Source organism: Lynx rufus, unplaced genomic scaffold, assembly GCF_022079265.1.
Source record: "Lynx rufus isolate CCGP_SWC_20201006 ecotype Redwood Valley unplaced genomic scaffold, mLynRuf1.p SCAF_4, whole genome shotgun sequence".
NCBI lineage: Eukaryota > Metazoa > Chordata > Mammalia > Carnivora > Felidae > Lynx > Lynx rufus.
Genome location: NW_025814856.1, coordinates 17,850,931 through 17,878,432, shown reverse-complemented (window position 1 = coordinate 17,878,432; position 27,502 = coordinate 17,850,931). Strand labels below are relative to the sequence as shown.

At 43.9% G+C, this 27,502-nt stretch overlaps 1 protein-coding gene across 6 annotated transcripts in view; it reads left to right on the top strand.

Moving 5' to 3' along the window:
- Positions 1-74: 74 nt before the first annotated feature.
- USP4 (ubiquitin specific peptidase 4) overlaps positions 75-27,502 on the top strand; it is a 49,159-nt gene continuing 21,731 nt past the window's right edge. Inside the window, exons 1-9 of one of the 6 annotated variants that reach the window (XM_047097415.1) lie at positions 75-218; positions 3,536-3,663; positions 9,062-9,192; positions 10,564-10,690; positions 11,309-11,454; positions 11,579-11,640; positions 21,402-21,542; positions 22,376-22,493; positions 26,324-26,497. In XM_047097415.1, coding sequence (XP_046953371.1) covers positions 118-218; positions 3,536-3,663; positions 9,062-9,192; positions 10,564-10,690; positions 11,309-11,454; positions 11,579-11,640; positions 21,402-21,542; positions 22,376-22,493; positions 26,324-26,497 — 1,128 coding nt within the window. In that variant the 5' untranslated portion in view covers positions 75-117. Of the gene's footprint in view, positions 219-3,535; positions 3,664-9,061; positions 9,193-10,563; positions 10,691-11,308; positions 11,455-11,578; positions 11,641-13,131; positions 13,354-21,401; positions 21,543-22,375; positions 22,494-26,323; positions 26,498-27,502 lie in introns of those variants that run through there. The other 5 variants (XM_047097416.1, XR_006965357.1, XM_047097413.1 and 2 more) reach the window with 5 other exon arrangements.

The following is a 27,502-nucleotide window of genomic DNA, read 5'->3' as shown; positions in this document are numbered from 1 at the left end:
GGGTTAGGCCGCGCGCGCGCGTGTGCGTGCGTGCGTGCATGCGTGCGTGGGCGCGGTCCACAGCACGCCGTGCGCGAGGCGGATGTCCGGGCCGGCTGGGCCGGGGCCGCGGACGAGATGGCGGAAGGTGGAGGCTGCCGTGAGCGACCGGATGCGGAGACCCAGAAATCGGAGCTCGGGGCCTTGATGAGGACCACGCTCCAACGAGGGGCGCAGTGGTGAGCGCCAGGCCCGCCGTGCCGCCCTCAAGGCCAGGGGCAGGGGCTCTGGCCCTAAGGCCGGACCCCTCTTTCCCGGCTTGGGTAGGGGCCGGGCGGGGGCGATGTTAGTGACCCTTGCAGGGTGTCCTGAGCCCTGTCCCTCAGGAGAGAAAAGTAGGATCACCTCTGGGAAAGAGTGAAGGTCGTCCCGGCCCCTTCAGAGCCCCAGAGAGTGGACCCGGTGGGGGCGAGGGCTGCAGGATGCGGGGAAGGGGGGTGCTCACGGGGACCTTCAGGATGTGAAGAGCCCTTTACCTTCGAGGAATTGCAGTGTGACCTTGAGCGAAGGCGACCACACCTCCCAGACCCTGGTTCCTTACTGTTAAAGCCAGGGTAACCAGTATTTGGCACCCCCGCCTTTTGGGTTGAGAAGAAGATCAGAAGTAGATACTTTTGTAACTTGTAAACTGCCGTGCGGGTGCCAAGGTTAGAAGCTGAACAAATGTTTGAGAGCTCCAGGTTACTTTGGTAGTAAATGTCAAAAATAATTGTGGCGGCAGCATTTCGGAGTGGGAGAGGAGGATAGATTAGAGCCTAGATAAAAAGATTAAAAGTTCAGGGTTTAGAAGAGCAAGTCTGAGACCAGAGGTTTCTTAAATTGTTTAGTAGAAGAGAAGATACTTCGACTAGTTAGATTTCTTGGTAGTCTTATCGTGTGAGAGTAGAAAGCTAGGGCTTGGCTTTGCATTGAACTTGATTGAATGAACATCCGTCTTTAAGAAACTGTGGCTGTGTTGATAATGCCGTTTACAGTAACAGGAATTGAGCAGGGAAGGGAAACCTTGGGATTAGGAGGAGTTCAGATAGGGCTTTACAGTGTTCTTCAGCTGCCCAAGCTGTGAAATGCAGGGCAAGCAGAGGAAATTATCCTGCATAGGGGTGATATATGAAGGACACTCAGCAGAACCAGAGGAAATTTGAGATAGACTAAGAACACGCACTAAAAGTGTTTGGAGGGTGCTGTTCAAGGGGTTTGGAGGGAAAAGAACATTGTAGAGATTTGGATATATTTATGGATCTTTGTGGCCTCTGGGAAGCTGCCTGATCTCTGAGGTTTGTTGGCTATAAAACTTAAAGGACTCACCAATATAATTGTGCTCCCCCCCCCCGAGATTTCCCCTTCCTTCTTAGTTGTAAAACAGCATAGTGATACTTTTTTTTTTTTTAAGCTTATTTATTTTGAGAGAGAGGGAAAGAGAATATGAGCAGGGGAGAGGCAGAGAGAGAGGGAGAAAGAGGATCAATCCCAAGCAGGCTCCACAGTGTCAACACATAGCTGGACTTGGGGCTTGAACTCATAATCCGTGAGATCATGATAGCCTAAACCAAGAGTCAGATGCTTAACTGACAGCCACCCACACACTGCAACAGCATAGTGATACTTTTTAAATATAACCAGAGCAACTTAATAACTAGACACTAGGAACTATTATATGTCACACCTAGACACTGTTGTATATGCATGTATATGTATACACACAAGCTTGTTTTAAACACATAACTTTTATAAAAAAGTTATGAATTGATTTTTTTATTACAAAGTGCCATATTTACAGTTTTAAAATAAAGCCTTTTTCTTAGAAATGTTACGAACATTAATATGGTTTTACAAACTACAACAGTGTGGGGGAATGAATTAGCCTGTTTGCTTGACTTCAAATGAAGTTTTTTTGAATCTTAAAAAGGCCTGAGTCTGGGAAAAAATGTATATGCCTATATTTGATAAGAGATTAGTATCCCTTTGTCAGATTACAAAACAGAAGACAGATTTTTACTGATTGGGATATTTTTCTTTTTATGTTTTAGTCTTAATCAAATATTTATCAAGTGCCTTCTATATGCAGGGAGCTAACTCTCTGTGCCTAGATGTCTATAGATACAAAACACATGCATTTTTTAAATATTTTCTTTGGTACTCACAGGAAATCTGAAGTGTGTGGTGTTATTATCGCATTTTCAGAAAGAAAATTAACTTAATGCTCTACATGTCAAACAGTGTAACCAAACTGTCTTGGACAAGGACCTCTATAAAGATCATTATGAAATTAATGACTTGCTTATTAGCAAACAAGATTTTACTCATAGGAGGACATCATTTATTTATTTATTTATTTATTAAATGAGTAGTAGATATTTTTCTTTTTAATGTTTATTTATTTTTGAGACAGTGCAAGCAGGGGAGGGGCAGATTGAGAGGGAGATACAGAATCTGAAGCAAGCTCCAGACTCTGAGCTGTCAGCAGAGAGCTTGAAGTACGGCTTGAACCCACGAACTGCGAGATCATGACCTGAGCCTAAGTCGGACGCTTAACCAACTGAGCCACCCAGGCACCCCAGAAGGACATCATTTAAAAAAGCCTTTTGAGGTGTGCTTCGGTGGTTCAGTCAGTTAAGCATCCAACCCTTGATTTTGTCTCAGGTCATGATCTCATGGTTTGTGAGTTTGAGCCCTGCATCAGGCTCTGTGCGAACAGTGTAGAATCAGCTTGGGAGGGGCGCCTGGGTGGCGCAGTCGGTTAAGCGTCCGACTTCAGCCAGGTCACGATCTCGCGGTCCGTGAGTTCGAGCCCCGCGTCGGGCTCTGGGCTGATGGCTCAGAGCCCGGAGCCTGTTTCTGATTCTGTGTCTCCCTCTCTCTCTGCCCCTCCCCCGTTCATGCTCTGTCTCTCTCTGTCCCAAAAATAAATAAACGTTGAAAAAAAAAAAAATTTAAAAAAAAAATAAAAAAAAATAAAAAAATAAAAAAAAAATAAAAAAAAGAATCAGCTTGGGAATCTCTCAATCTCTCTCTTTTCCCTGCTCCTCCCCTGCTCACTCTCTCTTTCTCTCTCAAATAAATAAGTAAATAAATAAACATTTATTAAAAAAGGCCTTTTGAAGCCAATCGTTTCCTTTTATTTATTCATTAGTTATTTATAAATTATAATATAAATATAAATTATTTATATTTATTTATTTTTAAGTAAGCTCTACACTCAACGTGGGGCTTGAACTCACGACCCGGAGATCAAGAGTCACACACTCCACTGACTGAGCCAGCCAGCTGCCCCTATTCATTTTTTCAAAAATCATTTCAGTTTATGGATTTTTTACCTTTGCCAGACCATGTCTGCCATGTGGGGCCTATTCCGGCCTTTGTTCTTAAGAGTGTGTTTTTGGGTGGGGACTGTGTATTGCTCAGGTGGGAAAACCATAAAAAAAAAAAATTAAGAGAGCAGTTGCAGAAACTTACAACCTCAGCTTTTCTGGTATAGTAAATTTTTGTCTGTCTCTAGGTATCTTATTGACAGCCGGTGGTTCAAGCAGTGGAAGAAGTATGTGGGCTTCGACAGCTGGGATATGTACAATGTGGGTGAACATAATCTGTTTCCTGGCCCAATAGATAACTCTGGACTCTTTTCAGGTATAGTATTCCATTGCTTTTCTTTTGTTTAAAAAAATTTTTTTAAATTCTATTTATTTTGGAGAGAGAGACAGAGTGTGAGCAGGGGAGGGGCAGAGAGAGAAAGGGAGACACAGAATCCAAAGCAGGCTGCAGGTTCTGAGCTGTCAGCACAGAGCCCGATGCAGGGCTCGAACCCACAAACCGTGAGATCATGACCTGAGCCAAAGTCAGACACTTAACTGACTGAGCCACCTAGGTGCCCCCCCCCCCCACCATTGCTTTTCTAACTGAAATATTCCAGGCACGCAGTGGTCTGAGGTGGTGTTTATCAGTAACATGGACATGACGAACCTAACTTTGCTACTATGAGGGGATAGAAACAAGTATCCTTGATTTGTATCTATCAAAGAAGGCTTTGTAGACACTCAGGGAGAAGTTAAGTTACTCTTTTCCTAAACTGCTTCTAAAGAGCAGCTTCCAGTATTTTTCTTTTTGCAAATTAGTTCTGCTAGAGATGTCAGATTTTAGATTAGCATGTGGAATGGAAAGAATAGGATATCATTTTGAAATTGCATCTGGAATCTGAAATTTGGGCACCAGAATGTTCTGTGTTAACCTTTGCAGTTGAACAAACTGTAGACCTGTCTCATCCATCAAACATTCCTGTGATGGTTGTTTGTCACAGAAGTGGTGTGAGGAGAAGTGGAAGGTAGAGCTACCATCACGATCAGCTCCCAGTGGAAGAAGTGACTGAAAAAGTGATGTGTGACCTACCAGAGCTGGGCTTGTACCTGTAGATGCATTGAGATGACAGTTGGGCTTTCTCAGGCTCTTTTCTGCCTAGCTTTAGACTCAACTTGCAAGCAGGACACAGGTGATCTGTTGATTTTGCCCCAAATCAGAGCAGTAGGAAGATAGACAATACATGAAGCTTGATCCAAGTACCTAACACCAAGCTGGGTGTTTTTAAAAATGAGTAGTGCTTCGGGCTCCTGGGTGGTTTAGTTGGTTGAGTGTCTCTTTTTCGACTCAGGTCATGATCCCAGGGTTGTGGGATCAAGCCCCACATTGGGGTCCATGCTCAGCATGGAGCCTGCTTGAGATTCTCCCTCCTCTTTCTCTCTCTCTCTCTCTCTCTCTCTCTCTCTCTCTCTCTCTGTCTCCTCCCTCTCCCCCCCCCCCTCAAAAATGCTCAGACTTGTTTTAGTGGAGGTATAATGACATAATGAATAATTCATGTACTTTGTTTCCTGATGTAGGTCACATATGGTGGCATCATACCATGAAGTTGCCCTAAGGGAGCACAGCAGTGTATTTGCACTTTTCTTCCCCATGCCCCGCTCTTTTTTATTTTATTTTTTCCAGTAATCTCTAACCCCAACGTGGGACTCAATCTCATGACCCTGAGATCAGGAGTTGCATGCTGTACTGACTGAGGGGGAGACAGAGGATCCAAAGCGGGCTCTGCACTGACAGCAGAGAACCCAACGCAGGGCTTAAAGTAGGACGCTCAACCGACTGAGTCACCCAGGTCCCCATTCTTTTTTTTTTTTTTTTTAATAGGTTTTTTTTTTTTTTTTTTAATGTTTATTTTTGAGAGAGGGAGAAACAGCACAAGCGGGGGAGGGTCAGAGACACAGAATCTGAAACAGGCTCTAGGCTCTGAGCTGTCAGCACAGAGTCTGATGTGGGGCTCAAACTCATGAATGGTGAGATCATGACCTGAGCTGAAGTTGGACGATCAACCGACTAAGTCACCCAGGCGCCCTATGAATAGGAGATTTCTTAATGCTTTTAAAAGTACTAGTGATAAGAATCCTAGGGCTAGAGGGGCTCTCTGAAGTCATTTTGCATGATTTTCAGCTAAGGGCAGGCATTTCTTCCATGGTCCCCCAATTTGATGTCATCTGGCTTTGGCTTGAAACATTTGCTGTGTGCTTAGGAAGTGAGAAGTACATTCTGTTCAGACCCTGCTTCCTTGGAACATTGACAGTACAGGAATGACCTATCTCATGATTGAGGGTCACCCCTTAGTCCCCAGGCTTTCAGTCACCTGCCAGTCCCAGTCAGGCTGCCTTTCATCTAGGGTCACAGGAGTGGCTGGACGGGGCTTTTGAAAGTGGGGAGGGATGGGGTACAACATGTCCTTGTTTATGTTGTCCACAGAGCACCCCTTTTCTCATTGCCACCTCTGCCCCTACTGTCTATCAGATGGAATTATCTGTGCTTAGGCCAACCAGTGCTCTCATTTCCCCCCTTTATTTGCCACTCTGTTGAAGAAATTTGCAGACTATATCCCCAATTCAAAACCCCTGTGTGATTTTTTAGCATGATGCCAGTTTTAGGTGAAATTTGAAATTTCCAGTTAAGTGAAATTGAAATCCCAGTTGTGTTTATCGCATTTGCACTGTTGTGTCTAAGAATGACATGTTTGGGAAAATCATCACTGAGCCTTAGATGGGAAAATGCCCTGTGGAAATGATGGGCTTGGGGATGGTGCTGCTGAAAGCTGTGTGTTCATGGGGCGCCTGGGTGGCGCAGTCGGTTAAGCGTCCGACTTCAGCCAGGTCACGATCTCGCGGTCCATGAGTTCGAGCCCCGCGTCGGGCTCTGGGCTGATGGCTCAGAGCCTGGAGCCTGTTTCCGATTCTGGGTCTCCCTCTCTCTCTGTCCCTCCCCCGTTCATGCTCTGTCTCTCTCTGTCCCAAAAATAAATAAACGTTGAAAAAAAAAAATTAAAAAAAAAAAAAAGCTGTGTGTTCTTTTCCCACATTTAAAGGTTTCTGGCTGTTGCTAGGCACAGTATGGATGGCCAGATCTGTGTAGTGCTTAGTGTTGGAAATGAAGAAGGGATATCTCCCCAAGTAAGACAATAAGCGAATAACTTCTGTGAGTTTTTTTTTTGTTTGTTTTTTTTTAACGTTTATTTATTTTTGAGACAGAGAGAGACAGAGCATGAACAGGGGGGAGGGTCAGAGAGAGAGGGAGACACAGAATCCGAAGCAGGCTCCAGGCTCTGAGCCGTCAGCACAGAGCCCGACGCGGGGCTTGAACTCACAGACCGTGAGATCATGACCTGAGCCGAAGTCGGCCGCCCAACCGACTGAGCCACCCAGGCGCCCCACTTCTGTGAGTTTTAATTTATAAATCAGAGAAAAGTTTGGAATTTAGGTTGTCAGTTTTGGGGGGAAGCATTTGTCTCAAGCAGGCTGATACCAGTGGGTCATCCTTCTGAACAGAAAAGGCCTGGTTTGTCATTGTTAATAATCATGCCAGAGCTGCTGTGGAAAGTGGGTGGCTCATCACGTAGAAGTGTCCACCTTTTTTTTTTTTTTTTTTTAATGTTTATTTATTTTTGAGAGAGAGAGAGACAGCATGAGCTGGGGAGGGGCAGAGAGAGAGGGAGACACAGAATCCGAAGCAGGCTTCAGGCTCTGAGCTGTCAGCACAGAACCCGACGCGGGGCTCAAACTCACGACTGTGAGATCATGACCTGAGCCGAAGTCAGACGCCCAACCGACTGAGCCACCCAGGTGCCCCTTAATTATAGTAAAATACACATAACATAAAACTTATCACCTTGACCATTTTTAAGTGTACAGTTCAGTAGTATTAAGCATATTTACATTGTTTTGCAGCCTATCTCCAGAACTTTTTCACCTTGGAAAACTGAAACCCCATACCTATTAAGCAGTAACTCCTAGCCCCTTTTCCTCCAAGCCCCTGGAAACCCCCATTCTACTTTCTGTATCTGAATCTGGCTACTCTAGATACCTCATTTAAGTAGAATCATTCAGTATTTGTTTTTCTGTGACTGCCTTATTTTATTTAGTATATTAGTATAGTATTCTCGGGTTCATCCTCATAGCGAGGTCAGAATTTCCTTCCCTTTTAAAGGTTGAATAATATTCTGCTATAGGTATATACTACATCATGTTTATCTATTCATCCATCTCCCCTTGGTATTCTTGTCCTCCACCGCTGTTTAATTCCTTTCCTATTTCCTTGGAGATGAAATTTCAAGGCAGAGGTGGATCAGATCTGTATTTTGCTCTAAGGAAGGGCAGAAGAGCTGATTGGATAGGGTATAAACTGGTGTTGAGGGGGTGGGTGATGACAAGCCCTGGTCACCTTGTGAATGCTGCTTATGGTTTTAGTTTTTTGTTTTTAACATCGTCTGCCTTGAGTTACGGATGAGTTGCACCATTGTGGGTACTTCTGCTTTCCAAGTTTTGTGGCTTGCGCTACCACAGGAGTGGGTGTTGAAGAGCACAGAGGCTCCCTTCTTGGGAGGGGATCAGTCTTTCCTTGATCCAGTTCCTTGGTCCTCAATTGAGGGAGTAGGTTTCAGATCATGAACTTCCACTTCTGACTCCCAGTCATGTTGCCTGCCTGTGGTAGGTGCGAGGTGGACGTTTAGCATGTTGGAGTATTACATATTTTCTTCCTCCACAGGGGGTTATCTAGCTAGGTTTTGACTTGGACTATTGAAAACTAAGAATACCAAATGACTCTTGGTAAAATAAAGTTGACTTCAATGACGTGTTTGTTGCTTTCTTAGTAAATCAGGAGAAGGGTTGCCTGGGTGGCTCAGTCGGTTGAGTGTCTGACTTCAGCTCAGGTCATGAACTCGTGGTTCATGAGTTCGAGCCCCGCATCGGCTCTGTGCTGACTTGTGGAGCCTGGAGCCTGCATCAGATACTGTCTCTCTCTCTCTCTCTCTCTCTCTCTCTCTCTCTGCCCCTTGCCCACTCACACTCTGTCTCTTTCTCTCTCAAAAATAAACAAACATTAAAAAATTATTAGTATTTCAGGAGAAGACGATGTATATATTTTTAGGTGTTTGTTTTATGTATTTTGAGAGTGAGAGAGAACACGTGTGCACAGTGAGCAGGAGATGGGCAGAGAAAGAGGGAGAGAGGATCCAAAGCAGGCTTTGCAATGTTAGCATGCAGCCCAGTGTGGGGCATGAACTCATGAACTGTGAGATCATGACCTGAGCCGAAATCAAGAGTCAGACTCAACCAACTGAGCCACGCCCAGGCACCCCGAGGAGAAGATGGCATTTGACCTCAGTGAAATTTCACTAAGCAGAATGTTATGTTAAATATTCATAATTAACAATTTTATTTGTGGACTCTGGAAGCACTTTGAAAATGTAAATTGGAGGTTTTCTCTTTTATTCTTCCTTCTCCATTCAATTACAGGAGAAGTACACATTCCTCATAAAATGTTCTGAAAGCATGGCTAAAGACTGCTTTCAGGTCTGCTCTGTGTTATGGCCAGAGACAGAATTTTGGAATTTTGTCCTGTTATTATAAATAATTTTCTTGTTTCTGAAAACTACGTAAGAATCCTGTAAAACAAACATTTCTGAGAGAAGAGCAGTGAGTTATGAGCTGTTTTCTTTTTTCAGATCCGGAGAGTCAGACCTTGAAAGAACATTTAATTGATGAATTGGATTATGTATTGGTCCCAACCGAGGCCTGGAATAAATTACTCAACTGGTATGGCTGTGTAGAAGGCCAGCAGCCCATTGTCAGAAAAGTGAGTACATGAATTGTCACAGCTGTTGGTCAGTGTCTGTGAGTGCTCCCTGGGGGACACTGACTAGAGTTGGTTTCCTGGGGTACTGGATGTGCCTAAGTGGTCGAGTAGAGGTGTTTGAGGCCTTGTTTCTGGTTCTCTTTAGGGAATTGTGATCATGAGTGGTGGTGAGTGAGGCTGCTCACTTGGGGTGTTATAGTGAGTGGCCTCCAAACATCAGAGCTGCCCAATGGCTTGGGGTGTGTCCAGCAGTGCCATGAGAGCACTTTCTGGAAGGCTGTATGAGAGAAAGTTTACTTGGGGTCATAGGGACCTACGGTAATGTACCGCTTCCTGTTTATCTTAAAACTTTTCTGAAACTGCTTTTGCCTCTGTGTTTAAGAGTCTTTGGCCACATCGTTGAATGTCTCAAAAAGCAGGTGTTTATAAGCCAGAGAATAGCGTCTTGAGGGAAACAGGCTATGGGATAGACACCTGGATTCCTAACCCCTCTGGTAGATGGGACTCATGAAAAGACCAGCCACTCTGACTCCCACAGTTGTTTGCTTGTCCTACCAGAGGGAAAATCACAAGATCCCACATGCCTGCTGATAGGTAGCCATTGAGTAAATTTCTCACTGTCTGGTTTGTAGTTCCCCTTCTTAGAGTAGGAAAGAGCTGCAGTCCTGAAGCCATGCTTCTAAGGATCACTGTTCGGGGCCAGAGCTACCTTCTTTTCCAGCTAGAAACCTGGGCCCCTGAGAGGGGTTAGGGATCAAAAAGTTGGGGGCATGCCAGTGTCCTGCAGATGTCTCCTAATGCCCACAGTGTTGCCATATGGTGAGTGTTCGGCTGCCTCAGGGATTTAACTATATTCTCTAGTCCTCTCATTTGACAAACCTTGAAAAGGAGACATCATGATCCTGATTTAGAGATGAACAATGGCTTCCCTGTTGTGCAGTGTTGTTCCATCTGGACGCTTTTCCTCATGAGTGGGAAAAAGATTTTTAAACTCCTAGGATGGATGCCAGTGGCTTTAAAAATCTGATCACTGGGGCGCCTGGGTGGCGCAGTCGGTTAAGCGTCCGACTTCAGCCAGGTCACGATCTCGCGGTCCGTGAGTTTGAGCCCCGCGTCGGGCTCTGGGCTGATGGCTCAGAGCCTGGAGCCTGTTTCCGACTCTGTGTCTCCCTCTCTCTGCCCCTCCCCCGTTCATGCTCTGTCTCTCTCTGTCCCAAAAATAAATAAACGTTGAAAAAAAAAAAAAAATCTGATCACTTAGGGAAACTGATAACTGTGTGAATTCTGCCTTTTACCACTGACAAAACCTGTTGCTTCCAAGACTGCCCGGTGTGGAACCCCTGCTCCTTCACCTGTGCCTCTTACTTGCAGGTTGTGGAGCACGGCCTGTTTGTCAAACACTGCAAAGTGGAGGTATATTTGCTGGAACTGAAGCTCTGTGAGAACAGTGACCCCACCAATGTGCTGAGTTGCCATTTCAGCAAGGCAGACACCATTGGTGAGTAGCTGGGCTGGGGTCCCAGGTATCCATTGGGAGAGTGCAGGGCATTGTGGCTAATGGGAGGGAAGCCAGGCCCCCCCTTCAGAATTGTTACCCACATAGTCTCAGGTTGTGGTTACCAGTCCTGACGTGGGAGCCTGCTCTCATAGAGAGCCAAGCCTGGGAATCGTGTTCTGTAGAACACCTGGCATGGCCCCTGCCCATTTGACATACGGTGGTAAAGGTGAGGAAATGCAGATTCAGAGAGGTCAAAGTAACTTAAAAAATCTTTGTGAGAAAGTGGCAGGGCTAGTATTTGAAACCACATGGGTCTTAACTTCAAAGATAAGTTTTCTCACCTTTCTGTATTGTTGATATGCTATGTAAATGGGACCCACATCCTCAAAGAAGGAGGAGCATAGAGAAAGTTTCTAGGTATGTGAGTGCGAGAAGATGCCAGTGGAAGATGTGTGGCCTTAGGAGTCACCATGGGGCTGAGGTCAGTCAGAACTTTTGGTCCAAAGCATCCACCCTGTGACCCTCTGAACAGGAAGGAGGATGAGCAATTGCCCGGTATGGGTACCTTTAGCCTTGCATCTGGAGAAGGCCTTGAGTGATCTTTCTGCTCGTCCCTAGCAACCATCGAGAAGGAGATGCGGAAGCTGTTCAACATCCCTGCTGAGCGTGAAACACGGCTGTGGAACAAATACATGAGCAACACTTATGAGCAGCTGAGCAAGCTAGACAACACTGTCCAGGATGCGGGGCTGTACCAGGGTCAGGTAGGAGGGCTCAGGCCATGCCCCAGCAGGCAGCTCTGCCAGATACCTGCCAGACATCTGGTTCTGAGCACATTAGCAGTGAGGTGCTTTGCATATTCCTTATATGGTTTTCCCTTTCACTCAGGTGCTAGTAATTGAGCCCCAAAATGAAGATGGCACATGGCCGAGGCAGACCTTGCAGTCAAAGTAAGTGAACTCTTTCTCCCTTGTGGGTGGGCACACAGGTGTAAGAGAGACGCTGTTTCCTAAAGCAGTTATTGTGCTAAGAAAAATTTTTGGGGAGTCAGATGAAGAAACATGCTATTTCATATCCAGAGTCTGTAATCCTGGCCTTGGGTGAGCAGTGTGCTGGGCAGCTGTCTGAGGAAAGCTGTCAAGGTGTGTGAACAAGATGGTGAGCCTCTCCTTGTTGAGAATGAGAGAAGGAAGAGAAGGGGCCCAGATCTGGGAATGCTTTTCTGCCAAGAGGTGGCTTTGTTTTTGTCAAGGCCATTCATTTTCTCCACCTGTGGTGAGAGGCTTGGATGGGAAAGAAGAGGGCTCAGGCATGGGATCTTGTATGACTTAAAGGTAGTAGTTTGATCCCACCCCGCTTTTTAACCATGGGCCTGTTAGTCATTGTTGCTTACTCGGGGAATGTTGCTAAACTGGGACCCCAGGCATCTCTGTCTCAGGAGAGGTTTGTGGGTGGTGTGGAATTATGCATGTCCTGAGAAGGGGACAGAAAGGAAACATGAGTTTTTCTTTTTTTTTTTTTTTTTTTTAGTTATTTGTTTTGGTTTTTTAATTTTTTTTTTAATTTTTTTGTTTTTAACGTTTATTCATTTTTGAGCAGAGAGAGACAGAGCATGAACGGGGGAGGGTCAGAGAGAAGGAGACACAGAATCCGAAACAGGCTCCAGCTCCGAGCTGTCAGCACAGAGCCTGACGCAGGGCTCGAACTCACAGACCGCGAGATCGTGACCTGAGCCAAAGTCGGCCGCTCAACCGACTGAGCCACCCAGGCGCCCCATATTTATTTATTTTGAGAGAGAGAGAGACAGTACGAGTTGGGGAGGGGCAGAGAGAGAGAGAGAGAGAGAGAGAGAGAGAGAATGAATCCCAGACAGGCTCCACACCTTCAGCATGGAGCCCGACGCAGGGCCCAAACCCACAAACCCACAAGATCGTGACCTGAGCCAAAACCAAAAGTCGGATGCTTAACGGACTGAGCCACCCAGGTGCCCCATGTTTTTTTATGGTAGAAGGTGGGGGGATTGTGTCTGTGGTCTGATAGTTATGGGGACAGTGTTGGTCTTTGCTCTCTTCCTTCAGTCAGGTCTTGGACAGGGACTATTTCATACTGATGGGCTCGTAGCTCCTTTGAGAGTCATGAAAGCTACCTGCTCTCTCTTGAGAAACACTCAAGAAGACACAGCGTTTTGCCAACAATCTCAAGGGTTTTAACAGATACTCTAGCCATGGACTCCAGTTTTAGAAACCCTGGTCACCAGTTCCTGACAAATTGACAAAATAGCTGTGGTAGGCAGGATAATACCACCCTCCATGTCCACGTCCTAATCCCCTAGAACCTTTGAATATGTTAGGTTACATGGCAAAAGTGATTAAGATGTGATTAAGGGTCTTGAGATGGGGAGATTATCCTGGATTATCTGAATGGGCCCCATGTAATCACAGGATGGACGAGGGAGATGAGAGTCAGAGAAGGAGATGTGGGGACAGAGCAGAGTCCAACTGATGAAATGGGAGAAAGACTTCACTGGCCATGATCCAGGGAATGTGGGCAGCCTTAAGAAGTCCCCAGAGCCTCCACAAAGGAATACAGCTCTTGATTTTAGCTCAATGAGAGTCATTTTGGATTTCTGACCTGCAAAATTGTTAAGATAATAAATTTGCATTGCGTGTACGGTTTTTTTTTTTAATATAAATTCAGTTTATTCATAAATTTGTGTTGTTTTAAGCCAGTAAATTTTTGGTAATTTGGACAACAGTAATTGGAAGGCTAGCCTTGGCTGCTGACTCCCTTCTTGGAACTGGAAATGCCACAGAACTGAGAGAAAATAACGTTAAAAACTGTGAGGAACCCCTAGGGAGACAGAAGGTGATTGAATTCCAGTCTATGAGGTAGGGTTGACAGTTTGGAGCAGGAGAGGCTGGATATACTGGTCAAGGGAGACTGTTAGAGTTCTGCCTTTTTCTCTTCCCAGTGCTGCTTCTCCCCATCCCTTCCACACCCTGGGGTCCCAGATTCCAGTCAAGGGAGATAGCTTTTAGAAAAGAACAGTGTCTCCTTATATTTGCCTAAAGGTTAGAGTTTCTCTGCAAAGTGTGGCCAGTGGCCAGTGGGCCCAGAGTGGGATTCCTGAGGTACACTCCCTTCCCCACTCCCCTAATGGCACCAGATACTGTTCTAGATACTGAGGATGTAGCAGTAAATAAAGTCTCCATCCTCAAGGAGAAGTAAATGACAAATAAGAAAAATCCACATGGGGAAAAATCAGGGAAGAAAATCAGCAGGTGTAGGCTTTGGGAAGAGGCAGATTTAAATAGGATGATGGGGAGGCCCCACTGAGGTGCCATTTGAACACAGTTATGAAGGAGGTGAAGGAATCAGCAGTGAGTGGAGTGCTTATTAAGAATAACATTGTGAGGCAAAGGCGCCAGCAGCAGTGGAAGTTCTGAGACAGAAGCAGGCTTTGTTGAAGACCAACAGGAGTTTGTTGTGGCTGTGGTGCCAGGAGTGATGGCAGGAGCTTTTGGGGGAAGGTGGTAGGCCCCGTTGACGGTTCTAGCTGTGCCTCTGGGGGAGGTAAGGAGCTCCTTGGAGGAGGTGTGGTAAGGGGAGAGATCTCACCTGGTGGGATCTCACCTGGTGAACAGCTCAGGGGGAGCCATAATGAGAAGCTGACCAGTATAGTTGGAATGAAAGGAAAATGGCAGATTGACAGCCTGTGCTAGTGGGAGCATAATTCATGTTCCCAGCCTCATAGGAGGATGGAGTAAGCATAAAGAATACCATCAAGGAAAGGAGGAGATGGGTACATGAAACAGGAACAGGGTGGGATTCTTGGGAACAAAGAATTCAGGAGATGGGTTGAGTAGCAGAATGGATGTAACTGAAGCTGAATGAACAAGTTGGAAGGTCAAGTTGAAGAATTCTAGAAAGCATTAGGAGGGATGAAGAGATGAAAGCTAGGAGAAGCAAAATGCTATAGGATGAGGGTAGAAGTGGCAGTATTCGTATCTCAGAAGCAGAGAGGAAATGACTGGAGCAAGGGGAAGAAAATGTTTGAGGATAAAATGACCAAGAGTTTCTCAGAGATCACAAAAGAGGAAAGATCTGAAATTTAAAGAATGCTAAACACGACAGATGGAAGGAAGAAAGCCCACGCCTAGACACACTAGAGTAAAAGTTTAACAATGGAGATGTAGAGAAAATTCCACATCTTATTGAAAGAAAAAGTCACAAAGGAATAAGAAGCAGATTAGTATCAGACTTCTCAGTAGCACCAGTAGATCTGAGAGCTACTTTGTCAGTGTCAAAATAACTTTCTTAAAATATATATGTGTGTGTGTGTGTGTGTGTACATATATACATGTATGTATATATATGAATATATTTTATATATACAAATATGTATATAATGCATATAATATATATTATGTATATATATGTATAATATATATAAAATGCTTATTTGAGAGACAGAGAGTGTGCATGGGGTAGAGGGGGAGAGAGAGAGAGAGAAAGAAAGATTCTCAAGCAGGCTCCACACTGTCAGTGCAGAGCCTGACACGGCTGAAACCCACAGTGAGATCATGACCCAACCAAAATTAAGAGTCAGACGCTTAATCTACTGAGCCACACAGGTGCCCCAAAAGTAAAATTTTAAAAGCAGAATTTTATACCCTACAAAACTATTACTTAAATGTAAAGATGAAATAATTTTTTTCTTTAGCGTAGATGACCTTGGAAGATTTTCCACACAGAGCTCCTATGTGGAAGCTACTGTTAGAACTCAGGCACTTGCAGTAAAATCCATAACATGTGAGAGAGAGCACATACCTGGGAAAATATTCTGTTGGCCAGAAAAGCAAGGGCTTTGTGATTTTGGAGTAAGCAAAGATTTTTGACACAAGAGAGAAGACACGGCACCACAAACCACGGAGGAGGAAATGGATAAAGGAGGTGACTTTTAAGTTAAGAACTTCTGTTCATCAAAGCGTAAAAAGGCTAGCCACAGGGTGAGAAAAGATACCTACAATACATATGTCTGACAAATTGCTTTTATCCAGAAGTTTGAAGAAATGCCTTAAGTCAGTAAGAAAAAGACAACTCCGTTAGTAGAAGGGGCAAAAAATCTTTAACAGTTACTTTATAAAAGAGGATGTCCAATGGCTTGTGAGCTTATGGAGAGGTGTCAACCTCAGCAGTCATCCAGAGATGGCAAATTAAAACCACAACACAGTGCTTCTGCACACCCACCAGAATGGCTTAGTGAAAAAGATGGACAGTACCAAGTGATGTTGAGGTGTGGAGCACCCCAAATTGTTGGACCCTGCCGATGGGGCATATAAATTGGTGTGATTTTAGAAGACTTGGCAAACCATGCTAAATGAAGAATTCTGTGTATTTATTCTGTAACTCAACGATCCACTCCTAGGCATACTGCCAACAGAAATACATCTCATGTTCACTTAAAGATAAGTTCAAAGATGTTCACAACAGCACTGCTTATCATACTCACTGGAGTTAACCCAGATGTCCATCCACCAAAATAGAGTGGATAGGTTAATTGAGGCATAGTCACACTGGAATTCTGTAGGGCCTCGACAACATTGAGCGTCGTGACCAATGCTGAATGAGAGAAGCCAGACATAAAACAGCATACTGTATTCTCTTGATAGGAAGTTTAAGAACAGGCAAAGCTCATCTAGGGGGCTCAAGGTCATGGTAGTGGTTAGCTGTGGGAAGAATCGTAACTAAAGGGAGTATGAAGAGGACACCAGAGGTTTAGTGCTGTCCTGCTTCAGAGTCAGGGTTCTGGTTATATAGATGTATTCACTTGATGAAAATTTCTTGATTTTTTACTTAGATGGTTTATGCATTCTCTATGTAATTCTTTGCTAAAAAGTTTAATAAGAAGAAAATTTTAAGAAAGCAATCCATAGCAAAAGCAGTCCAGAAGTAAATTCTGGGTAATCCCAACATGGAAGGCAAGTGAGGAAATGGGAGGCAGTAAAAAGCAGAGAGAGATGGGAATGTCATCCGCCCTTTCTCTTGTGGAGAAATGTAGATAGTTACAAGTTTAAGTAATTGATAGGGAAAAATAAAAATAGTTACAGGTCCTAATAGGTTAATGGAGTAACTGCCAGAAATCTAAAATAGAATGTATATCTTTGAAATACACTGTGTCGATTAGGAAAAGTTTGCTGGCAGTTAAGAAAGACTAGACGATCAGTTTGTGAAGAAAGATGCTGAGGTCTTTCCTAAAAGAACTTCTGAGATGGGTAGTCCAGTGCTGGTATCATTAGAAACCCAGCCGCTCTATTGTGTTGCCCTACCATGTGCAGCTTCTACTTCAAAGGTAGTCCCCTGTGGGTCCAGGATCCTGGAGCTGCAGTGGTTACACCTGCATTCAAGTAGCAAGGAGGAAGAAGCAGGAGGGACATAACCCTTCTTTTTAAGGAAATTTCCCAGAAGTCACACATCCTTTTGCATCTCTTTGGTCAATAATAAGCCCATAGCTGGCTTCAAGGGAGGCTGGAAAATGCTGTTTAGCAGAGGTGCAAGGTGTCTAACTAAAAATTGGGGATCAAAAACTAAGGAAGAAGGGCAGAATAGCTTATTGGGAGGCAAAAGGGGAAAATAAATCCCTCTTTTTCTTGTCTACTCGACCAATTCCTATGGTCACCAAATGTGTGTGGGTTTTCTCCCCACACCATCCAGTTCTCTGACACCAGCTGGGTGTTCTGGAATTTCACTCAATTCTGACACTGTCTACCTGGAGGTAGCATCAGATCCCACAGGTTAAGGGCTCAGTCCAATCAGACTGGCCCATTTTAGATCCCAGTTCTAAGTCCAGGTTGTTACCTGTGCTTGGGCCAACTGGCTATAAATCACAGGTTCCCATGATCCCTCCTTGGGCTCAGTAGTTTGCTAGAATAGTTTACAGAACTCAGGGAAACCGTTTATTCACTAGATGACCAGTTTGTTACAAAAGGCTATAACCTGGGAACGGTGAGATGGAAGAAGAACCAGGTGGTTATAGGGAAGGGGTGAAGAGCTGCTATGCCCTGTTCAGGCATGCCATCCTTCTAGCACCTCCACATGTTCACCAACCTGGAAGCTCTCCCAAATTCCCATACTTGAGGGATTTTTGTGGAGGTCTCAGTAAGTAGGCATGATTGATTAAATGATTTGGCCATTGGTAACTGAATTCAGATTGCCAACCCTTATTGCCTCCTCAAGGGTGGGGGTGTGTGGCTGTAAGTTCCAACCCTCTAATCACATGGTTAGATCTCCTGGCAACTGGCCCCCATTCTTTGTGATTTTTCCAAAAGTGATTAACAAAAACTGAGGTATGGTTGAAAAGTGCTTGTTGGAAATAACATGACAACTCCTTTCACTTTTATCACCTTGAAACTATTTCAGGAACCAAGGACAAAAAAACACAAATATAACAAAAGATGCTTCCATTGCTCTTATCACTGAGGAAATTACAAGTGTTTTAGGGGCTGTGTACCAGGAATTTTGAACAAGATCAAAAATATATTTATTATAAATCACAGCACCCTAGGATACAACTAGGAAACTGTCACACCTAAGAAGGGAAATTGAGGGCGAAAAAAGGAAAAGAAAGAACTGAAAAGTTTGGTAATTAGAAAACATGAGATAAGAAGGCTGAATTAAGGCCATGTAGAATAGTGATTAAAACAACTATAAATGAGTTAAACTCACTAATCAAAACTCTCAGACCAGCCATATTAAGTAATACATCATCTGTCAAGCAGACCCAGGGTTAACCTGGAGAGAATGGGAAAATACATCAAGTGAATGTGTCATTCAGGGGAAGTCATTGATTGGCCTAATCCTTTTTTTTTTTTTTTTTTTTTAACTTACCTATAGAGTCAGCTTGACGTGTATTGTGGCAGGAAAACTTCCTAAATTGTTTCTGTTCAGCTCTTTATTAGAGAGGGCCACCTAATAAATTTTGAACATTTTAAGACCATTTTCTCATGCTTCAAAGATTTTCTGTAGAGCTGGCCTCCTTTCTCTCTCTTTCTCTCTCTAATTCCCTCTGACTTAACTTGCCTGAGGTTGCTAAGGCCTGATTAGCTCTCCACCATGACCCCTTTTCAAGGCTGCCTGCCCAGAACTAGAAGAGGCCAGTGTTCCTGAAGCGGAGATGTGGGCGCACACAGATGAGAGTTAACAGCATTGGTGTGGGGTGAGCCCAGCTAAGGTTGTTGTGAAGGCAGTGAGGATTCTGCCTAAGAATTCATTGTTACCTTAATGATAATACCAGGTGCTAGACTCTGGCTACTTGAGGTCACCCCTAAAGGGTGGGCTCATCCCCAGAGCAGCCCTCAGCCTGGAGAACAACTGAGAAGCATGCAGAGCATGGTCGAGCAAGGAGGGCAGGCATGGGTGTGCTACAGGGCCTCAATCATGGGTTCAGAGCAGGTTCTAGTCATGATTGGTAAGGACTGGATGTGCCTAGGAGCAGGAAATATCTCAACAGAAAGGTACTGGGAGACCAGAGGCTTGGCCAGCATCTTTTAAAGGAGCAGAGGGATCCTTATTTGGAGCTGTAGTCTCTGTTTTCAGAGTGTTTGTGGCATGGGACCCAGTGGGGTCTTGCTTCACCTAATATGTACGCTTGAGAGTCAGATGTTTCCCACCAGTTCCCTATTTGCCAGCCTTCAGTGCTCCAGGTTGTGCTCTAAAGCTGCCTAATGACAAGTGACAAGTGCCCAGGCAGTTCCCAGATAGTCACTCTTCAGAGGTCTTGCTTTTGTCTGTCAAGGGTAGAGTTTAAGAACAACTTTGTCATATGTAAATTTTCAAGCATATAAAAAGAAATCCTGGGGCGTCTGGGTGGCTCAGTCGACTGAGCTTCTGACTTCGCCTCACTTCGGCTCAGGTCATGATCTGAGTTTTGTGAGTTCGAGCGCGGTTTGTGAGTTGGAGCCCTGCATCGGGCTCTGTGCTGAAAGTTCAGAGCTTGGAGCCTGCTTTGGATTTGGTGTTTCCCTCTCTCTCTGCCCCTCCCCTGCTCATGCTCTGTCTCTCCCTCTCTCTCAAAAGTAAATAAAAATTAAAAAAAAAAAGAAATCTTACATATTCATCATTAGATTTTTTTTTTCCAACTGAATTTATTCTGAAAATACAGCATTTTCTAGAACATTTTAAATGTCAAATTTTTTTTTTGTTTTCTTTCATTTTAAGGAGAAATGTTCTGTTTAAGAAATTGACAGGTCTTAGTTATGGCTTCTGTGGTTTTTTGCCCTTTTAAGTTCAAAGAAATAGCATAAGTTACCAGTGAATAGTTACTAAAAAGGGAAGTGTGACACTATATGCCTTTAGGTTCTGCACATCAGATTTTGAATTTCACCATCCTGTAGTAGCTGTCAACAGAACTGAGATAACAGTATGCCATATTAGACCAACCGTGGGTAGTGACTTTCCTCCCTACATAGTAGGCTGGGAATACCTGCATCACATTGGACAGGCTTCAGATATGTGCTAAAGTTACCTGTCTGGTGGAAGAGAGTGTCCTTGGCCCTGACCGTTCTCATTTAATGAGCTACCTGAGTTCTTGGACTTCTTGGCAGCATGAGGATGAGGCTCTATGAAGCAAATGCTCTTCAGCATTAGAGAAGGTACATTTCTCAATGGGAAGATGAGAGGCTGGGGAGTTCTCTTTCCCTCTCCCTCACTGTGACCTTAGTGTGGAGCAGAACTCAGTTCCTGATTCCCCTTTAGGCCCCTCGATAGTTTCCTAATGTCTGCACTGTAGGTGTGGGTACTCCTTATCTCTGCTGCCATTTTTCACTTTCTTCTTGCAGAGAACCCTGGTTGAGATCAGATCTCATGAGGTTGGGCTCTTTGCTGGGGCATATTATAATCATTTTCTGTAATGATTCTCTAAAATAACCCCAAGCCTAGAAGGAAAAATCACATTTGTACATACTCAAAACGATTCAGAATGATTCACTTTCTTCTACAAGTTCTTATACAGATTTTAGTAGAAAATTGATAAAACTCATACCAATTTAATATTTGGGGCATTTAGCCCCTGAATTAATTATTCTGAAAGTTGGTATAAATCTAAAATAAGATGCTGTGAAAAATATTGAAACATATTAGGCCAGCCTTTGAAACAGAGAGATTACTCACATTTGATAAATTTGAGGAAGCAAAAGCAATTTTCCTTGAATAGCGTAGTGAAACCAAATTACCATTTTCCTGTTCATATTTGTTTATATATGTGTTTATATATATATTTACATTGTAAATTTACATATGTAAATTTTATTTGCGTATGTATTTTTAGCCAGCTGTTCATTTTGGGTCAGGTGTTCTTGGATATTTATCTCTTATTGCCATTTTTCTGTGTCTTTCACTGGTAACTCTTAAAGTTCAGGGAAGCTTATGATTTATAAATCAAACCAGGATGCCCTAAAGATCAACCTTGTGGTTTATCCTCCCGAGAGATTCAGTGGGTTACCATGCAGATGAACGAGACCAGGAAGGCCAATTAATCTCTTGACTCTCACTTAAATAAAATTTATCTTGAAGTAGTATGAAAGTAGGCCTTTTGTAGTTTATTTTAAATAACTGAATGTGGAGAACATTTATTTCTTAAGAAGAGACCTAAAGCATTCATTGGGGCTTGCTTTTGCAGAAAGTCAGTAGCATTGTCTCTGCTTCTCTCTCCCAGATCAAGCACTGCACCTAGCAGAAATTTTCCTACCTCTCCAACATCATCAGCAAGTCCCTATTCCTCAGTGTCTGCCTCTTCCATTGCAAATGGTGATAGCACTAACACCTCTGGGATGCACAGTTCCGGTGTCAGCAGGGGGTAAGAGCAGGCCCTTTCACTTCACTTCCCTTCCTCTGGGTCCTTTCCCAGGCTGTACCTGGAGAGCTCTGTTGCCACACTAAGCATAGTGGGATTGGGGTTCCCAATGGGGACGTGGTGCATGTGGTTTCTTGCTCTGTTTCCTACCCACCGTAGAGTGTGCCTCCTCATTCTCACTTACATTGCTTGTTCTTCTATGAGCTGGTGTTTTGCCCACAGCCTAAGTCACTGGTGGTCCTGGGGAGTCACTGCTTTTGTCTATGAAGGGATGGGTTGGCCATATGGCAAAAGAGCTGTGAGGGAATGGTTCTCTGCTGTGGGAGAGCCTTGCCTGTATCCCCCTCTGGATGGCTGTGATTCTTTTGCAAGCATCTCAGGAGTGCCTGCCACACAGCAGGGATAGAGTGGAGGAGGAGGGTGAGGTGAGACAGTGTGCATGAATACTCAGGCACAGTCAGGACTTAGTGTGGCCTGGTGGGTGGTGGCAAGTGTGAGCCCTTGATCTTGGCAACCACATGTTCTTTCCTGGAGTCACATGGCAGTTAGCCTTCTAGAGGGATACACAGTTAGCATTCGCCAAAAGCCTGAGAAAACTCAGATAGCGTTTCTCCCCTTAAGGATGTAGCAGGTGGTAACCTGCCATTATGTCACATCAAGGGCAGGGGTGGGCGAAGTGGTGTGGCCTGAGGGCTGGCGAGGGGAGTAGAAAGAACTTGTATCATGAGGTTATTTCCAGATAAGAATTCTAGAAGCCCTGGAGGAGCCCAAAAAGGCATCCTGAGGGCATGTGTACAGCACTCGCTTTTATTGCTATTGTGGATTGTGTTTTCCAGTGGATCTGCCTTCTCTGCTTCGTATAATTGTCAGGAGTCCCCATCGTCTCACATACAGCCTGGGCTCTGCGGACTTGGAAACCTGGGGAACACTTGCTTCATGAACTCTGCTTTACAGGTAGAGGGGAACTACCATCTAAATAACACTGCTTCTTCACAGGACTGTGGCTTGGTTAAGAAAGGCATGCTAAAATGTTGGGAGGATCCTTTCCCATGGGTCCCTGCCTACCCTTTGTTAATACTTCAAGGACCCCTGTCAGGGAACCTCCCACCTGTTAGTACAGAAGGGCCTCATCAGTGTTAATGACCCCAAAATGTCTTCCTAATCAGTTCTGGGTTTGGTTTTTCATTAAAATATTTTGACCATTAGGGAATGGTCAGAAAATATTGGAGTATTTGCCTGGTTGGTTTCTGATAGAATGCGAACTTCCAGCAGCTCATGCCATCTTTTCACCAAAGATAGCTTATATCATGCCCCTGATTGTGCAGAATCCCCATATCCTCCCTTTGATACTTCATTTGTTCATTGATCAAATATTTATTGGGACAGGGGTGCCTGGGGGGCTCAGTTGGTTAAGTGTCTGACTCTTGATCTCAGCTTATATTTTGTTCCCAGGGTCATGAGTTCAAGCTCTGCCTTGGGCTCCATGCTGGGTAAAGCCTACTTAGAGAAAAAAAAATTATTTGGGCATACTATGTGACAGTACTGTGGTGGACATGGGCTAGACTTAGGGTCCAGTTAGAAAGTTAGGAGAGCACAGTTCCCAAGACTGCTTTCACTTCTGACACCAACTGCAAGTTTGGGAGTCCCCAAGACCACCTTCAGTTTCGATAATTTGCTAGAAGGACTCACAGACTCACTTAAAACTATTATACTCACAGTTGGGGTTTATTATAGGAAAAGTATACAAGTTAAAATTAGCCATGGAAAGGAGCAAATAGGAGTCCTGGAGGGTTGGGGCGCCTGGGTGGCTCAGTCGGCTAAGCATCCGACTTCGGCTCAGGTCATGATCTCCCAGTTCAGGAGTTCGAGCCCCGCGTTGGGCTCTGGGCCGATGGCTCGGAGCCTGGAGCCTGCTTCAAATTCTATGTCTCCCTCTCTCTCTGCTCCTCCCCTGCTCACGCTCGGTCTCTCTCTCCTTCAAAAATAAATAAAAACATTTAAAAAAAAAAAAAAAAAAAGGAGTCCTGGAGGGTCTCCAGTGCAGAGCTTCTGTTGTTGTCTGTTGAGTCAGAATGCATAACTCTTCTAGCATTGACTTGTAACATTAAGCATGGGGTGTTGTCAAATATGTAAACTCACCTGAGCTTTGGTGTCCAGAATTTTTATCAGTACTTTATTTTCATGGCTTGATTGATTGATTGATTGAGTGCCCAGGTAGACTATTGATAGGATGTGACCCAAGCCTCCCCACCCCTGCCCCACCAAGTCACATTGTTGGTCTTTCCAGAGTGGCTGGCTCTCTACCCTAAGATGACCGTATAAGTGTGGCCACCACCACCCTAAATCACAGTGTTAGATTCTATATTACGACTAACTAAAGACCTCCAGGCAAACAAAGATACTCCTGTCAGGGATAACATTCCAAGGATCAACAGAGTACTTCCCAGAAGCCAAGGGCAAAAGCCAGACTTTCTCTTTGGACAAGGCCAGATTCTTTACTATACATAGAGACTCAGTGGTGAGCAAATCAGACATGGTTTTTGTACCCACAGGACTTACAATCTAACTTGGAAGTTTCTTGGAGTATAAAGGAAAAGATTAAAAAATACATTAAAGAGTAGGTGACTCTTGGGTTTTGAAGTTGTTTTTCTCCACTGTGATGAGATGGGAAGAGCTGAGTACTAAAGAAAAGAACCTTGAGATTTGGCCTTTCATGGGTAGGTTTTCTCAACTCTTTTGTATCCTCAATTTTCCTCGACTATTGGATGAAGATAACAATGAGGAGATTTATAGCTCCACATGTAAATATCAGGAAAAAGAAGAAAGGGTAAATTCTGTAATTTAAGCTTCTATCTTCTAATGCTAGGAAAAGAACAAATGAAACCCAGAGAAAGCGGGAAGAGGGAAATAATAGAAGAACAGAAATCAGTGAAATACAAGCTGATTAAAAGTACAACTAAATGTGATTCTTTGGGGAAAAAACAAAAAAAACAAAAACTTAAATTGACAGAAATGCTCAGAGAAACTGATCAGGAATAAAAGAATAGACATGACTAAAGCTGGGAATGAAAAAGGACTGTCACTACAGATCCTATAGCCATTAAAAAGATGAGACGATAGTGGAACAACTTTATGCCATTAAATTAGACAATTTAGCTGACAAATTTAAGATTTTATTTATTTATTTATTTATTCATTCATTCATTTATTTCATTTATTTTAAAACATTTATTTTCAAGAGAGGGAATGCACGTGTGTGCGTGAGTGGGGAAGGGGCAGAGAGAGAAAGGGAATCTCAAGCAGTCTCCATACTGTCAGCACAGAGCCCCATGTGGGGCTTGAACTCATGAACCTAGAGATCATGACCTGAGCCAATATCTAGACTCAGACATTTAACTGACTGAGCCACCCAGATGTCCCTTAAAGATTTTTTTAAGTAGTCTCTATACCCAACATGGGACTCGAACTCACAACCCTGAGATCAAGAGGTGTGTGCTTCACCCACTAAGCCAGCCAGGCGCCCTGACTAGGAATTTTGAAAAAAAGGAAAATTTTAGACAATCATATCTCATAACTATAGACACAAATAATGTAAATGAGGGGCGCCTGGGTGGCGCAGTCGGTTAAGTGTCCGACTTCAGCTCAGATCATGATCTCGCGGTCCGTGAGTTCGAGCCCCGCGTCGGGCTCTGGGCTGATGGCTCAGAGCCTGGAGCCTGTTTCCGATTCTGTGTCTCCCTCTCTCTCTACCCCTCCCCCGTTCATGCTCTGTCTCTCTCTGTCTCGAAAATAAATAAACGTTAAAAAAAAAAAATTAAAAAAAAAAATGTAAATGAAATTTTAGCAAATCAAATTCAACAATATAGATGAAAGTGGTAGAACAAGTGGGGTTTGTAACGGCAGAACTAGGTTGGTTTGACACCTGAAAAATTAATTTCTCACATAAAGGAGAAAGCCCTATGATCATCTCAATAGATGTAGAAAAAAACCTTTGATCAAACTCAATTTTTGAGTTTGAAGAGTTATAATTAGTATGTACACATGTACAGTGATAGTGTTTTTTGTTTTTTCTACTATCTCGTTATCCTGATCTTTCCTCTGTAATGTTTCAGCTCTAGTAAAACATTTTGCCTTCAGCTTATTTATATTTTATCTTCCCATGAGACAGTGGAATGTCCTAATCAATTCTTGTGGTTTTTTTAATGTTTATTTTTGAGGGAGGGAGAGAGAGAGAGAGCAAGTGAGTGTGAGTGGGGGAGGGGCAGAGAGAGAGGGAGACACAGAACCCAGAGCAGGCTCCAGGCTCTGAGCTGTTAGCACAGAGCCTGATGCAGGGCTCAAACTCCTGAACCATGAGATCATGACCTGAGCTGAAGTTGGATGCTTAACTGACTGAGCCACCCAGGTGCCCTTCCAAATCAATTCTAATTTAAAAAATTATCATCTTAAAATTATTATGTTAAAACTTATCATCCTTCATTGAATAGAAGATTATTCTGTGTCAGGCACTTGGGTGCACAGCTTTTACCCTTGGGTAGTTATTTCAGAGAGAGTTCTTAGGCAGTGAGTGAGCTCCCAACTATATCCTTGGGAGGTTAGCTGCAAGGCAGGCCACCAGCAAGGATTCTGGAAGGCTGTCCCTTACTATTGTGAGCCTTGCAGAGAATCTACTGAGAACTTCATTTTGTTGGAGTTGACCCTCATTGGCCCTTGAGAACTTCGTTTATCTTTATCTCTGTGTGTTGTCCATAAGGGGTGTGAGCTCTGATTGTGTTCTCTTTCAGTGCTTGAGCAACACCGCACCACTGACTGACTACTTTCTCAAAGATGAGTATGAGGCTGAGATCAACAGAGACAATCCTCTGGGAATGAAAGGGGAAATTGCAGAAGCCTATGCAGAGCTCATTAAACAGATGTGGTCTGGAAGGGATGCTCACGTGGCACCTCGCATGTTCAAAGTAGGTTGCTGTATATGTTTCCTTTTTTCCGTTTTGGGGAGAGTGATTTAGTTTTCAAATGAGGCATTCCAGTTGCATTTTGGGGTTAAGATGGGGTCTGGGACTAAAAGCCTCACACGTTGAGAGCCGCCTTTCCTGTTGTTGAGTCATTCAGCGCACGGATTCGTTAAGTGACCTCAGCCCACACCTCTGGGCAGCGGATACTTCAGAAGTCATTTGTGCTGTATTCTGTGGTGCCAGCCTTTAAATAGGCAACATCCTAATAAGCCAGACCGTAAAATTCAGTTTAATTTCCAGCACTATCTGAAGGGTATTCCCAGGTTCTCTGAGCTGAGAACCTATACCCGCTGTGGTTTGAGTTGGGCCCCCTAAGTCAGGTTGATATTCGTGGAATGTGGTTGAGAGGCAGTTCTCACTTAGATCCCTCAGCAAGGGAGATCAGGTGAACTGTAGTGGGCTCTTGGATCATCTTGGGCCTTCCCTCACCTTAAATGTTTTTTCCTGTTGAGGGGAGGGCCCTTGCTTCATATTTTTAAATCTGAGAAATCCTACTTAGCCTGCACCACCAGGGTTCAAGGAGCCTCCATGAAGCACATGGCAGAAAAAGATAGGCATGTTTTTTATGCAAAGAGGGGAGCAAAGTTGCACCTTAGCTCAATGAGAAAATTTAAATCTTAGTTTATTGAAATGGAAAACTAATTCTTTTTACCCCCATAGTCACATTAATCTCTGGGAAATACATGTAAATTACTATTCACATGCCATAAAGTCATAAAGAGATGGAATCGGATGACAACACATTAGGCTCAAGCTCTTATAAATAAACAATTGACAGATCGTATTTAGGGATATTAGAGGTAGTATAGAGTTTCCTTGATGATGGACATTTTCTCTGCACTGTCTGTTGTGGTAGCCACTAGCCACTTGAAATGTGGGTAGTGTGAACAAGAAATTGGATTTTTTAATTGTGTTTAATTTTAATTTAAATAGTCACATGTGCCCAGT